The sequence below is a fragment of the Anthonomus grandis genome, chromosome 2 (genome assembly GCF_022605725.1).
Source record: "Anthonomus grandis grandis chromosome 2, icAntGran1.3, whole genome shotgun sequence".
NCBI lineage: Eukaryota > Metazoa > Arthropoda > Insecta > Coleoptera > Curculionidae > Anthonomus > Anthonomus grandis.
The window spans coordinates 44,118,736-44,135,656 of NC_065547.1; the positions used below are offsets into that span (position 1 = coordinate 44,118,736).

Below are 16,921 nucleotides of genomic sequence, written 5' to 3' on the forward strand. Positions count from 1 at the left end.
CGGCATTATTGAAAACTTTCTCATCGGTCCATTTTTTTACCAGCAAGGTTGACTGGACAAGTGTATCAAGATGTCCCCATTCAGCTCAGACAGCAAATGTTTTTTTTACATGACGGTGCTCCAGCCCATTTTAGTTTAGTGGCTCGGCAGTATTTGGATATTACGTATCCAAATCGTTGGATTAGTCGGGGAAGTATTCACCCTTGGCCCCCACGGTCTCCCGACTTAAATCCGCTGGATTTTTTTTTGTGGGGCCACTTTAAATTACTGGTTTATAGAAATCCAATTGATGCCGTGGAGGAATTGCGTAATCGCATTATTATGTCTTGTGACATAATTCGGCAGACACCAGGAATTTTTGAACGTGTCCAGCAATCAATGCGACGTCGATTAGATGCTTGTATTGATGTTGGAGGAGCACACTTTGAACAACTTTTGTAAAAATAATAATATTACTTAAATAAATAATAAAAAATGAAATATGTTTTTATCACTTAAAAACTTGTATTTTAAATTAAAGATTGTAGAAGCAAAAGTTTTAAATCCTCAATTACAATTTTATTAAATTGAGCTGGCTTTTGTACTAAATTAATTAATAAAATTTGTATTATTTATTATTAAAATTGCAATAAACTAAAAAAAACGAATAATTACCAGAATAAAAAAAGTCTAATCAAATCTGAGCAACATGTCCATGGTTTTTAATTTTTTGTGCGAAAACCGTGCATCTAACGGACAAAGTCCAAGGGATCAAAAATGTTGCAAATAAAACGGGGAATTTAAAAATATTTTTTAATACAAGAAAAACCAGTGGCGTACCATTTTTCTTTATAAAAGTACTCAGCGGAAAACCCGCACACACGCCACTGGAGAACGTAAAAATGTTAAAAGTATGTTGGTAAATGGCTCTGGATACACAGACCCTGCATACCAATCTTTGGACAAATATCTACTACAGGGGTATTTAAGTTATCGAAAAAAAATCATTTTTTTGTTAAAACCTTACCAGGCTGTAGCTCAAAATCTAAAAGGTTTAGGACCTATGTTTGTAGGAACTTCTTTGCGAATTTTTGTCCAAAGAACACGTCTCTGAAATTTGTCGCAATATATAAAAAACACCCTGTATAGGTTAATTAAGAGTAACACAGACCATTCAGCATATACTTTTGGTTTTTACTCCCCTTAACATTTTAATTATTGATTATTATATTTTTTTAAGGAAAGAAAATTATGATGTAATAAATTTGAAACCGGGTCATCTTTAATTATTTATTAAGAACTTTAAAATAAATTAACAAAAATAATATTTGTAAAGCATTTGCAAAAAGTAAGTGTCCTTTGTTTGACCAAGTACGATAAAGCAAATTCCTTACGTAAGTACCTAATTTACTAAATATTTGGTTGATATTTTTTTTATCTTAAACGCTTTTAATCTTGTTAATACCAATGCGGTGTTCGTCGTCACATCACTATGAAAGCGGAAATTAAAGTATACGTGTTTGTGACTCAAAAAAAATTGCCTATTTATTAACTCTTCATATGGATTATAAGAGTCTACACAGAGAAGAGGTAAGTTTACATTACATCCTGTATAGCATATTCGATAATCACATTTACATGTCTGTCACAGATTTTAGGAAGTTCTTTTATCAGAGTTTAGCCAAAAATATGCCCAGATAAGACGTTAATGTGGGCGTACGTACATAACCAAAATATTTTTAATTAGCTTTTTCAATTTTGATATTAATTCATGCGAAAATTACGAGGGCAATTAAAAGTAAATATAAAATATGGGTTTTAGAAGCCAAATACAATAGTCGGTAATATCGTTTGAAACGGTCCATTTATTCATAAGTATAAGGTCAAAATGTATTTATTGTAGACCAGTTTTGTCTCCACCTACGAATTGAAATACCACTTTCGCTGCCGCTTTGTGCACGGACTATTGAATGTTGCCTTTGTATTGTGATTGTCTGTAATAAAGTTGAATTTATGTCAACTATACACGTGGTAAAGTATCATTTAAGACGTTAAAACATATAATAAAATCAAGCGAGTTTACATTAAGCAGACAAATTCAGGGCAGTTAATTTTAAAATTTGGCACGTAAACCGAAAACAGCTTTAAGATGTCAGGAAATGGTGTTTATATAGGATTTGAATAACATGTTTTTTTTAATTAGTTTCTTATATTAAAAGTTAATATTATCAATAGAGATAAGCAGAGAGCACAATTTCATTTTGAATACTATCAGTGTAAGTAAATAAAATTTACTTGAAAACTTCATTTTCAATTAGAAGTTTGAACGCACTTAAGACCTGTTGGTCCAACGTGTATGATATATTTGACGCATTTATTCCTCGATTTTATGTTTAATCATAAAATTCTTATATTTGATTACATGTGTGTTTGTTTGTTGTAAATGTGTGTATGTTTGAGTGAAATGACGCAAATCTATTCCTTAGATTTTCAGGAATAAGATGCCACTGACAGTAGATCGTTTAATTTTTGTATAATAATCAAAATAATTATTTTATGTAGCATTGATTCGACCATCTAAGTCAACAGTAACTCACGATATTTCTAATTAATTTTTTTGAACAAACGTAGAAAGTCATTCACACTGATTTTCAAACAGCCTTTGAAATAGTTTTATTCACAATGTTAATTATATTGGTTAATGCGGATTAAAGTGTATTTAAATGAGTAGGTAGTTAATTAAAATCAAGGCATTTTTATCCCACATCAGACATACCACAAGGTTTAACTCTGGGCCCACCTTTCTTCTTGCTTCACATAAATGAAAGATTACCAAAAATTACTTTCAGTGTAGAAAGGTCCTCGGTCAAATTCGCTTAAGTTTTGAGAATAGTTTGACCACACCCAAGACCTGAGTTGGTCTGACCTGTATGATGTATGTGGAAGTGCACGAGTTTTGACTCATTTCCTCCTCGATTTTATGCCTAATGATCGAAGTCTTGTATTTAATTAAAAGGCATTTATTCATGTATTTATGCTGATAAGTATGACAATTATTGGTGTTCTTCTAAATCCTGTGATCCTTTAAATAATGTGTATAACAGTAATATAATAATACTAATAACATATAAACAGTCTCTTTAAAAAAAAATGAAAATTAAGAAACCTTCATTAAAAAATCGCGACAATAACTAAAGTTATAGCTTCACCTCTACCACCCAGATCGCCTTAATTTTTATTTTATGATAGTTTAGGTCTTTCAAATATAAATAATGATTTAGTAGTAATATTTTTTTTAAATATCGGTGTGACTTATTCTCAAAAATAAGATGGCACTGATAATAACTCGTTATTTTTTGTATAATTTTAATAATTTTGTGTAGTATTGGTCAACATTGATTTCTGATGACTAAGTCAATAGTAACTCAAGATATTTTTTACTTTTTTTGTAAAGTGTACAAGCAGAAAGTCATTTATATTGACTTTCAAAAGGCATTTGATAAAGTTTCATTTACAATATTACTCTATAAGCTTGAAAAAGAATTTTGTTCTCATAAGAATTGGTTGATTAAAGTACATTTGACTAATAGGTAGTTATTTAAATTAAATTACATTTTATCCCACATCAGACCTACGACAAGTTTTAACTCTGAGTCCACCTTTCTTCTTGCTTTACATAAGTGGTACATGAAAGATTGCCAAAAATTTTTTTATGTTTTACTAACAGGCAGATAATAAAATATATAAAAGTGTAAAAACTGATTAGTACAACCAGCTGTACTTTATTAGTAAATTGTTTGATTGAATTATTTTAATTAAGATTAAATAAAAATAAATTGACAAAGAACACTGCGTACTTTCAGTGTAAAAAGCTCTTCGGTCAAATTCGCTTGAAATTATATTCAATGTATAATTCTCTTATAAATCTCTTCAAATATACAGTGCATCCCAAAAGTTATGTCTAAATTCATTTAAAATTCAGGGGTGTGTTCGAAAAAAAAAACGCTCGGACCCGTCGATTTTTATTTCAAGTTGCGCATTTTTGTACGTGAAGTTTGTATATACAAGGTTGCTCAAAAATAAATTACAACCATCAACTTCATTTTTTCAAATGAAAGTACCTTTTTTTTATTTCATCTTTGAATTTCGCGTGGAATTCTACGTATGTTTTATGCATCATGTCCTATAGCTTAAGTTATTAAGAGTTATCGAAAAAAAGACGATTCATGTAACAAATAAAAAAAGAACGAAAATTAAGTTAAATGTTCAAAATGTTAATTGTTCAGGAAACACAAAATAAGGTTTAATAGGCTCTATCAAATCAAGTGTATAAAAAAATATTACAAAAAACACCTTTTTTAATTTACATACTTTTTAATTGAATAAGACAAATGACATATATGTAGTGTTCCAGATTTTTGTAAACGAAAAAATATAAACTTAAATAAGAAAAATGCAGATAGTCACGTTTGACACAACATGCTTTGTCAAAATGGTAGTGGTTTAAAAAGCTACAGCCTAAAGAGAACATCCTAATCAAAATAATGAAAGATTAAAATTATTCCAAGAAAAAGTCCTTCAGGGTCATTTACATCTGGAACTACAGTTTCATCCTCAACACTTTCATCACTTAGCAAACTTGTAAAAAAGATCCGACGGTCATCTAGAACACTTCCAGAAGTGGAAACCTCTTTTAAATGTTTAATGCTTAAATTTTCCTCTTTCCTTCGTGTAAGGGTTTAAGAAATTTTTCCATAGAAGCCTCTGTAATTCGTTTTCCTCTACGTGGAAGAATCATGATACTACGAAAATCTTCATCAAAATTAGTTTTTATTTTCATTATAAACGGGAATGCCTTCACATACCTGATCCACTTAATATGGTGCAAATTTACCAAATTGCCATCTTGATCCTTGTTTCGGTTTAATATTAATTATCTGGTCAAATAAAGAAATGTCCTTATTTTTAAAAATTTCGTACTTTTCGTAGGATTTTCTAGTATTATCTCCACAGTTAAAAATAGTAAAATTGTGTGTGCCTAACTTGGTCTTGTAAAACAGAATGGGTTGAGTGGGATCTTTTGACACATACAGTACTTGCTGCAAATCAAAGTTGTCCCGAATGTCCTTTAGCTGCATCCTTGTCCAAGTTTTTTCCTATCTGGCTTTCTTTTTTACATTTAATGTGGTCTTCGTATTTTTACAGCATATTTGTTTTGGCTTCTGCGTTAAAAGGTTCATACGACGTACATGTTGGACATTGATCCTTTCTGGGCTTATGGATATGTGTATATGATAAATTAAAATTTGACCTAAAAATATGGTGGTAGTACGACTCTTTAAACATTCCAAGTTTTCTTTTACACATTCTTCTTTGTACAACCTGTGCATCAGCTTTATGTTTAGTTTTGGATATAAGTATATTTTTTTCGAATTTTTCCTACAGTAGTGAGAAGAGACTGTAGGATATTTTGGAATATGTTGTTTCAAGAAATTAACTGCTTCTTCGGCTATTTTTCAGGTAACATAAATAATATTATTCTGAAATTATTACTGTTTTTATTTATCATCAACTGATTGGCTGATGGATCCTAGTTCCCGAAAGTAATCTGTGTTTCGAGCTGAGTGGCCCGAATTAAAAGGTGCCTGATTAATATCCTCTAAAAAGAAATTTATATATAGTGTTTTTACATATTATTTAATCAACTTTTAAGAATAATTTAAGATTGTCTTGATATATAAAAAATATTAATGTGATAACAATTAAAATTGAAAAACTACACCCTAGAAATGCTTTAACACTCTCACAAAATAGATATAGATTTACCATTTACCTTTAACTTTTTCGTAAAACATATGTACTTATGGACAATAAAAACAATACTAGCGATAAGTTAAAAATAATAAAGCAACCTCCCAGTAATGTAATTTCCGATGGCAAGAAATCCAATGTTTTCTAAAGCTGTTTGTTTGGGCAGCATAGCTAATTTTTTTTTTGCCTCTGGGGCTTGTTTTGTAAGAAATATCTTGTATTTTCACTCTTTAATAAAAGAACTGATACACACACAATGCTTATCAAGCCACAACTCACTCCTTCTAAAAACAAGCTAAACAACGTATTCTAAATCAGATATCAGCATAAAACAATCTATTGAACTTTATATGATGAAATATATATTTTCTTATGTATTTTTTTTCGTAGAATCTAGTGGTGTGATTACTTTTTTGACATTTTAAAAATTTTTAGTAAATTATTAACAATTAATAAAAAGTTCATTGTTGCAAAAAAATTTTTTTCAGTTTTTTGCATTTTTTGGCTTATTTTCAAATGGGAAGTATAACCTTTCTTTATTTTATTAAAAAGTAGAAATAAAAACAAAAAAAATAAGCCCCATATTAACTTCCTAGGACAATTCTCTGAAGGACAAATTTCGTTTAAAAAAAAAGTAATTTTTTCGAAAAACTTGAATTTCTTGAAAAATTATTATTGTATAGTACTGAAAAAAATAGAGATTATTTAGGATACTAAAGGGTATATTTATACCAAGTTTTATGAAAATTGCATAATTTTTGGATAAATGAAAAATAAAAAACGAAAAAAAAAAATTTCGCAATTTTTGCATTTATCTTGAACATTTTGAGGTTATGTTCAAAAGTGCCCTCTACAAAAATTATAGATTTTTATATTGTCTACAACTTTGCTATTAAGCACTTTTCATTTGGGCGTCAACTTTCGCCGGAAATGGCGATAGAAAAATGCTTCAGCTGTTTTTTTCAGTTTTCACCCCCGCAAAACCACCCCGCAACTACCCCAGGTATGAATTGATTTTTTTTTGAACCCCTTTACCATATTCAGTCATTCGTTTGCGGGTTGCAATTTTTTTTTGTCATGAAATATGGTACAGATTCCCCGGACTAATAATGTTTAGTCGTATTTTTTTCGATAACTGTTGACTTTAGGTATAGGACATGATGCATGAAACATACGTAGAATTCCACGCGAAATTAAAAAATGATATGAAAAAAAGGTGCTTTTATTGAAAAAATTAAGTTGATGGTCGTAATTTATTTTTGAGCAACCCTGTATATACAAACTTCACGTACAAAAATGCGCAACTTGAAATAAAAATCGATGGGTCCGAGCGTTTTTTTTTCGAACACACCCCTGAATTTTAAATGAATTTAGACATAAATTTTGGGATGCACTGTATATGCTTATATTTAATCATTTATGTATGTATGCTGGTGAAAAATTTGTGCATTTTTAGAGCTACGTGCAAGTATTAGTATAGTACACTGTAGTACACTAAATACTGTGCCTAATACATAAAAATTATCAGTGTTCTATTGGTTCCTGTAATCTGCTAGTTTATCCTCAAATTATGTGTTTTTTGACTTTTTGGTACATTAATACTTAATGAAGTATTATGTGGTATGACATATATTATAAATATTTCGTAATGGGTTTTTAAATATGTCACTGCTTGTTGTTACATTATGGTGTTAACAGTAATATAAGAATATTAATAGTAAAGACATTCACGAAAATAGAAAGAAGGAAAAATCACGAAAATAGCTTAGAATTACTGCTTCACTTTTATATTTCTAATTTCTCTAAATAAAAGTGGACAAATAGCATGTCATTTACACTGACTTTGAAAAGGCATTTGATATTCATTTTGCAATATTACACTATAAGCCTGAAAGAAGTTGGTTATCGTAACAACTAAATTGATTCTGATTAAGGAGTATTTGAAAAACCATGACTACGTAGTTAAGTGCAATTAAGTCAGTTTTATCGTACATTATCAGGCATTCCACAAGATTTAACTCCTCAGTCCACCTTTCTTCTTACTTCATAAAAGAGTCTTATGCTTTACTACGATAATCATATATTAAAATGTGTGATCAGAACTACCAGCTGTACTTATTTTTAAGTGTTGTCAGAAGAGGCAAAATCTCGAACTTTTTCGCCAGTTTTTCGGACATATTCTTGCCCTTTTCATATCTTTTATGTTACAAAATATCTATTTTAACCAAGGAGAATACCGGCTGACTGTGCAATTTGATGTAGTTGCCTAAATTGGGCAAATATGTACATAACATAACTTGTAAATATATCTTTTGAAATTAATAGAATTTAAAGCCATTAAGCAATTTTATACTTTTCTACTTTAAAAAATGTCTTCGGGTAATATGTAGCATTCAACCAATTCTTTAATATTATGTTTTATAGTAATAGTTGCCCTCAAAGTAATATAGAGTTTGCTTGTTGTCAGTGTACTGAATAGTTAACTCCTGTATAGTGGTGATCCCAAATAGTCTATATAAATAGTAGACAGACTTTCATCCCAATTAACTGCGAGTCTTTAACGCATTTGTTTAATAGGTTTTTTAAAACCTGAGTCTTTACTGTATGTTTTGTAAAAAAATAGGGCATTGACATTTTATATGTAATACGAATCATGAATACAAAAGCATGATTTGCTTGGTTAAAGTTTTTGCCCAGAGAACCTAAGTTTTCAAATCCTGAAATTCTTTGACTGAATTTTTCATGAAAAAGTCTAGAACTTAAATTTGTATCAACATCAAACATTAAGGCACAAAAAGGGTCTAGTTCACTCTGCCTGCCATTTAAGGTGTTCCATAATTGGTTTGATTTATTTTTGACAACGAGTATATTATAACGAGCTTTCAATTTCACGAATTGACCATATTTTTAAATGGTGGTGTCTTTTCAAATTACTATTTAAAAGGCGTTATTAACTGTTTTCATGCATTTTTCCACTACTGCACATTCACGTAAATTCCAAGAAATTTCATTGGCGATATGTAATGTTGTAAAGTCATCTTACAACTGTACTGTACTAAGAATAATGTTGCATAGAGGTCGCCACAATACCAGTTTCTACTGTGGCTACGAAATTGTAAGCAATGTTAGAACGAATGATGTAAAAGGGCGGCTGGGAAAGCGTTGACAACGTCAACTAGACCTAAGCCTAAGGTAAGTCGATGTCAACAATGTCTTATATAAAAAAATACATGCTATTATGCCTGTTGCATGTTACCTCAAAGGTGCTTTGACCTTATTTAATTAAACTTATGTCAAAACTATGAGTCTTTCGTCGTCGTAGTGCATTTATAAAAGTTCACTAGCCATCTATAGTAATTCGTATAGTTACTGCGACATCGTTACGATACCAATTATGACCATAGGTAATTTTACAACATTGACTTGACATTGTAAATAAGTAAAAATCAACCAGGTTTTGTCCGATCACCAGTTATTTGGTTGATATTTTTTGAATAAAATATTACATCATTTGAAATAGACTCGCTACTTAGGTCAACACACGTAATTTCCAAATACTACACATTAAGAAATAAACAGTTTTCAATTTTTTATGCCTTGGAAATAGTTCCAACAACGCCCGAGGGGTCCAAAGAATAACTTCTAACTTCACTTTTACGATTTACAACTTTAAATTAGTATACTATTAAAGCAGAAGTTTATTCATTAAATCCATCAGTCCATGGTTCAACTTAACTGCGACGTTGGTTTTCGAGATTTTAATTAAAAGTTTTAATTACAATAACAGTAACAGGTTTCCAATAAAATTAAATGTTTCAAAATATTATACATATTTTTATATTGTTGACGTAATCCTATATTTGGAACTCCTTAAATTTCCTGAATTATTATATTTGTGCAACTTTTAATAATTCAGTTTGAAGCATAATATTGTGATTACATTTTAACTAATTGCTCTTTCACCTCATTAAGCACAATCTAAAATTTGTAATAGATCAAATAAAATAGAATGGAAACACACTTTTACTTTATTTCATGCCGAGACTAAGTTAAAACACACTTTTATTACGAACTGGTCACAATTTACAATATAGTGAGAAAGCTGGGTCAAACAAGAAAAATGTCTGGTTGTAGGTTGGTCCGCAGTGGTCAAGAATTTGGTTTTTTTCTCAATTTTATGACGTATGTTTACAAAATTTATGCAAAAGTGCGGTGAGAGCTTATGTGTTCCAGTTTTAGGATAAATTATGTGGTCGAACTAAATATCAATTATTAATTTTTGCAATATCTAAAAGACCATAAGTTACAGAGAGGTGAATTATAGAGCAACTATAAACCATTAACAAACTAAAGTTTTGAAATGAACTTCGTCAAGAACTTCACCTGTTAAGATATAGGTTGCTTCAAATGCGTTACTTCAAACTTATTTGTCACTATATTTAATAATTCTGTTATGTCAATGATCAGCTCTATCATGTTGCCATCTGTATCTTTAAATCAGTCAGTTTTGTGGTTACGAATAAACTTTCAACATTTGTATTATGAAAGTTCTGCATTCTTTTCCACATTAATTTTTCATATAAAGCCACTGATGCTGATCTATTTTTTTCATTTATGACAATTATCAGGATGTGACAACAATATGATTTTTCAATCCCAGGCAGGATCCGAGGAGGAGAAAATCTATTCGATGAATATCCGTCTTGTGAAATGTGAATGTCCAGTGGACATAATAAACCAATGGACCATTAAATAAAATAAGTCCACTTAAGAGATAATTTGTTCATGTAAAGGGAAAATCCAATGAGTAGTGACTTTTTACATAATATATCCAAATAACTACGAAAAATAGATAGATGTCCAATGAAACCATACATTTCAATGCAAAAGATCCATTGGACATACAAGCAGTTGTAAAACAGATCCATTAAACGGTACTACCTTGGTTCTTATTTTAAACACAGTCAAATGGAAATCTGGAATTGTCCAGAATCCGATTTCTTTTTATTATTGTTTGACAAATAACTTCTTGTTGTACTGAAGCCAAGAAATTAAAAATTTAGTATTGGCATAAGACGTACGCTATATTTATTAAAATGAAGATACAGCTTGGACGAATGATGGAAATCTAATGAATCTGGAAAAATTGGAGTCGAGTGGTTTTTCATTTCGGATCGTCCAATTGCTTCTCACTATTTTTCAATACATCGGCTAGGAATTTGCCTAAATCCATAGTATGCTCTATACATTTTTGTTTAAAGTAAAGTAAAGTAAAGTAAAGTTTATTCATGCTTATGAAAAAAAAATTTCTTACAATCGTCACAAGTAGATAGATATTAAATACATATTAAAAAATAATTTCACTTACAAATTATTAAAGTTTTACATTGCAAATTAAAACCCTTATCTAAAATATTAAAAAAATAACACCCAAGATACAATTTCACAAATACTAAATAAAATAATTACAATTTACAAACAGTTAAAATTTTGGATATCAACTTCAATTTCCTAAAACCTATTTTTGTTTCATTTTTACCAATTTTCACAGTTGAAGTTGTAGATACTCATCAAAGCTATAGAAGGCTCTATCAGCAAGTAATTTTTTTACTGAGGCAGCAAAAAGTTTTTCATTTAGTGCTTTAATTTTATTAGGAAGTTTATCAAAAAAGCTTAAGGCATAATAAGTAGTTGAGGTACGAGATTTATTGAGTCTTAGAAAGTGCATTTCCAGGAAATCTACCTGTCGAGTGCTGTGAGTATGAATTTCTGATCTCTGGGTATATTTATGTAAATTATTTTTTGTATATGTTAGACATTCAAAGATATACCGTGATGGAAGTGTAAGAATTTTTAAGTTTTTTGAAAGAGTCTCTCACATCGTCCCTGAAACCCAGACCCTCGACAACCCTCAGTGCTCTTCTCTGCAGTTTAAAGATTCTCCTATGACCCCAAGCCAAGAGACCATAATGGCAGATGGACTTTATTAGCGCATGGTAAACCATTAACAAAACACCCTATTTACTGTACCTTTTAAGCGTTTTAAAAGAAATATTTGTTTGCCAATTTATTTGCAATGAACTCCACATGCTTATCAAATATCATAGTAGGATCTAAGTGAACACCCAAGAATCTCACCCCATCCAAACTCTCAACATTGGTAGCCTCTGTATTTCTCAAAGATAATAGGACTTTCTCCGTTTTGGCTAAGTCTATTTGCACTGAACCACTTGCCCAAATCTGACTTTACCTCCACAAGCATCAGCTCCAGTTCTTGCAAACTAGTACTCCTGCAAAGAACAGTGGTGTCGTCAGCAAACAGCAGCAGCCTAGACTCAATTGACCTGTCGATATCATTGACATAAATAATAAAGAGTGTGGCCCCAAAATAGAACCCTGTGGCACACCATGAGTTATTTTGCATTCTTCTGATAAAGCTCCACCCGAACAGGTTTTCTGTACACGTCCAACAAGATAAGGTTCAAGAAGTGATAAACTGGGTGGGGTCAGACCATAAAGTTTAAGCTTGCTCAGAAGGCCTTTGAAAGGTCACAGAAAATTGCCCCAACATGGGACCCCATTTCAAAGCCCTCAGCCACATACTCCAGAAGATTCAGTATAGCCTTAACAGTCGATTGTTTTTTCCTAAACCCATACTGAAAGTTTTTGAGGATTTCATTTTGTTCAAAATAGATATAAAGTTGATTTTTTAAAAGTAGCTCAAAAACCTTCCATATTATTGGAATCAAAGATACTGGACGGTAATTATTTAAATCATCTCATCAGACGTTCATCTTTAAAGAAAAAATGAACGTCTGATCGATCTATAGAAATATCTAATGCTGATAGGTTTAAAGGTTTTTCATTAGTTCATTAGTATTTACCCAATGGTTTCTGACTCGTTTTTAAGCAAAGCAAGAAGGGTCTCAATAACACAAAAGATATTAAGCAATGGTTCTAAACGTACGGCAGGAACTTTTAATGACATAAAGTTCCTGGAATAACATTAAGAATCAATTGAACTGTTTGGAAAAAATGGAAAATAGCTTCAAATGCCTCGAAAAATTAAGCAATTACTTCAAAGACCTAGGGAAGTAAGAAATGTCCTAATAAGATAATAAATAATGGATTTAAATATCTTTCAAGAACTTTGAAGAATAAAACCAAACCCCTAGAATAACATTGAAATCAATAGTATTTCTAGAACGAGAAAAAGTAATAATTTTACATTTAGTTGCATTCAGTTTCATATTATTCTTTTATTATCAATCTCTCAAGTTATTTAGATCATATTGTAATTTTTCACAATCAAGGGATTTTATTATGCAGCTCATACAACAAAAATAGGCAAATAGTGAAGTATTCATCTATATCAAGAATTTCCTAAATCCATGGTACATTAAGCATATTCATCAAAATGAAGAAAGATTTTGAAGAACGTTCGATGGATCTGTAAAAATAGAATCCAATCGCTTATCAGACAAAATGTATCCGTTGAACTTATATAATTAACTATATAAATAATTAAAATAAAATTAACTATACTTTTTGGTTGGTTAATTTTATTTTTACTCTTTATTTATTTTATTTTTACTTACTCGATTGGATAAAGATAATTTAAAATCCACTGGCTTGTATAAAATTATCATGCAGAAAATATCCATAATTAATCTATGGATATTTCGACCTAGTTTCGACCAATATAGGACATCCATTGGAGAATGTGTGCTGTTTGGAATTACGCAAGGGCATTTTTAATTGTAATTGTTTAATTTTAAATTGTTGGTAGATCCTTTCCTTGTTGTTTTGAAGTGATTTCTTATACACAATAAGAAAAAAACTGGTGAATTTTAAGGCTTCTTTAGTTATAACGCAGTTAAAATTTATGATATTAAATCATCAGACTTACACCATCCATGGGCTCCTTCAAAAAAGCGGTCAAACTCAACTTTAATAAAATTTTAAGGACCTCTATTTACATTAGTTTAATTTTAGTCTTATTTAATTAATGTACTGTAATTATAGCTTGTGCTAAATAAAGTACATTATTATGATATTCTTGAATTTTAGTAATTTCTCACATATTTGAAGTATTTAAATTGATTTTTAATTTCTTTATTATTTGAAGACAATTTAAGTTTTTTTCTGGTACTTGAAGCTATATTAAATTTCTTAGGAGTTATTGTTATACTCTTTCCTGTCTTCTTGGACTTTTAAAGTGATTATTTATACATATTCCAAGTATTTAAAGCAATTTTTACTTTTTTTGCCTATTGAAGCTATTTTCATTTTTTTTCCTGATATTTAAAGTCATTCAGGTCATTCTGAATTACTGTAATACTCTTTCCTATGCTCTTTAACTTTTAAAGGGATTTCTTACATATGCGTAATATTTAAAATAATTTCGAATATCTGTATCATTTCTCTCGAGTTATTTTAATACTTATTTCTGTCCTTGGATTTCTAGAGCAATTTTTTAATATATTTTAAGTATTTCAATTTAGTTTTAGGCATTTAAAGTTAAATTAATTTTTTCCACTTTTTTTTAAGTCATTTTTAATTTCTTTTGGACTGCACCATTATGTTTGAACTGTTAAGTTGGAGTAACCTCTTATATTATATTCTAAATATTTAAATCTATTTTTAATTATAGGTATTTTAATTTATTTCCTGCTATTTCCAGCCAGTTTTAATTTCTATAGGGCTGTTGATGAAATACATATTTCTCTGTCCTTGTATTTTTAGGGTAATTTTCTTTATATTCCAAGTATTTAGAGAGTCTATATAGAGTGAATTTCAATTTTCATTCAAGAATTTAAGTTTCTTAGAATTTTTTAATGTCTAACCATGTCTTCAACTCCTAACGTCATTTCTTTCAAATAATTATAGCTATTTCTTCATGTCAAATGCAACCATAATTTTTCTCATATAGGTATTTAAAGTCTAACTATATGTTCGTTAAGTCTGAATTAAAACAATCGAAAATAGTCAATTAATTCATTTGCACACTTACACGCTTATAAATTAATAAATTGCTTATATAATATTAAAAAAAATTGATTTTACCTTTTTTTGTAACTAAGTCCGTTATTTTCGTGTAAAAAACGTACCTAAGAATGAATTAATTATTGCTTTGGTTATTTTTAGATTTCGATTTGAACTAAAAATAATATGATATATATTTTGCAAACAAATAACAAAAAACAAAATTTCCTTCCATTTTCCTGTCATTTTTTTGACGTTTGACATAGCTTTGCGAGGTGACAACGTTGCCATACTTATTCCTTCCATATAATTTTTTTTAGTATATTAAGGTCTTTTGGGTTGGGTTAGATCGAATTGAGTTATATATTTATAGTATTAGCTCATATACAAATACTGAAACTCGTTTACTACTATAATGTGAAAACACTGATCTAATAATTTGGCAGATATATTTAGATGTCTTCCATGTTTTCTCTTCTTATATAGGACAACCTTTTCAGACGTGTTTGTTTCTTAATACTTATTACGCTGAGATTTAGCGTAATAATTATATTTATTATAGAAAATATAAATAATTTGGCAACCGAGTCCTTATGTCAAAAGTGTGACAATGTAGTTATCAATAGCAACGAGCTTCGATCATCAAATAGACTAGAGGAGACCGCAATTTTAGCATATTTTAAAGGAATTAAATATTATTTTTTAGCGTCCTGAATAATCCGCAAATTTTTTCTCTTAATCCATTCTTTTCAAAGTACTTTTTTTGCTTAAATTCTAAAATATTACAAAATCGGAGATACTTAAAGTCGACAAGACCCCACAATCACTCACGACTATTAGAAGTATTTATTTTTACTCCATTTATTTACAACTATTTAAATCTCTCACCAATACTCCGAACTTCACTGAACCGACAACTATCGTCCATGCGGCTCATTATATACTCGGCAGAATGCTGTTCCGGAAGATTCCCGCTAGCTAACCTTCAAGACGTCGTGCGGTTTAATTCTGGAATGACGGAGGATCAGCTGGTTTCTTGGTGTTTACAATAACCTTACAATATATTTTGGACTTTTGAAATGTATTTTCCTTACAGGCATTATTTTTTTCTTATTACCCCAAATATTAGTTTTACTTTCTTGAATTGTATTGGAATATTTATTCCTATGTTCCTAAGCTGTCACAGTGTTTTCTTATCTATAAATTAGCTTATTTAAAGTAATTTTTTTTTAATCGTGGCATTTGAAGATATTTTAAATTTGTCTGATATTTGAAGCCACTTTTAATTTCCTCTGAATTTATAGAATCCATATTTCACTGTTTTTGCACATTCAGAATAATTCGTTGCATATTCCAATTTTTTAAAGTCATTTTCAATTTTTAATCCAGTCATTCGAGGTTATTTTAGCTTTCTGTCTAGTATTTGAAGCAATATACAGGGTGTTCTTATGCTTCTTATGCATCCTTATGCAATTTTTCCAAGGAAACATCAGAATCGTTGGTTTGTCAACGTATCGGCAGGCATTGTTGATGATTATTTAATTGGGCCATACCTTCTACCGGAACGGTTAACAGGACCTATTTATCTGCGTTTCTTGGAGGAAATTCTCCCAGAACACCTTGAAAATGTTCCACTAAACGTTAGACAGCAAATGTGGTTTCAGCATGGTGGAGCGCCGGCTCACTTTGCTGTACAAGTACGCGAGTATTTGGCTCAGCGGTTTGGGCACCGTTGGATTGCCAGAGGTGGAGCAGTTTCTTGGCCTCCTAGGTCACCCTATTTAACGTCGCTCGATTTTTTCTTGTGGGGACATGTAAAGTCTTTAGTCTACGAACTCCAGTAGAATCAGAGCTAGACTTAATTGGACGAATAACAGCAGCTTTTGAAATCATTCAAAACGAGGATCAAATTTTTAGTGTAGTCCGCCGAAATCATGTGCGGCGTTTAAATCGGTGTATTGAGGTTGGAGGAAGACATTTTGAACAATTGTTGTGATGATATCATATACAAAAGGTAAAAATAAATTCATCAGATCCTATTTAGGTAATTAATATTTTTTCTAAATTTAAACCCGTCTCAGGGCTGTAGTGGCGTAGTGACACATTTTCGGACATGGGTTCCTATACTCAAATGGATTCTACTGTT

At 30.3% G+C, this 16,921-nt stretch overlaps 1 protein-coding gene across 3 annotated transcripts in view; it reads left to right on the plus strand.

The window, feature by feature from the left end:
- The window catches only part of LOC126733555 (uncharacterized), a 77,961-nt gene that overhangs the window by 19,591 nt on the left and 41,449 nt on the right, over nt 1–16,921 (plus strand). The window contains exon 1 of one of the 3 annotated variants that reach the window (XM_050436887.1): nt 1,426–1,569. The exons of 1 other annotated variant lie outside the window; for it this stretch is intronic. In XM_050436887.1, the coding sequence (XP_050292844.1) occupies nt 1,540–1,569 (30 nt within the window). In that variant the 5' untranslated portion in view covers nt 1,426–1,539. Of the gene's footprint in view, nt 1–1,425; nt 1,570–1,845; nt 2,011–16,921 lie in introns of those variants that run through there. One more of the 3 variants, XM_050436888.1, reaches the window with a different exon arrangement.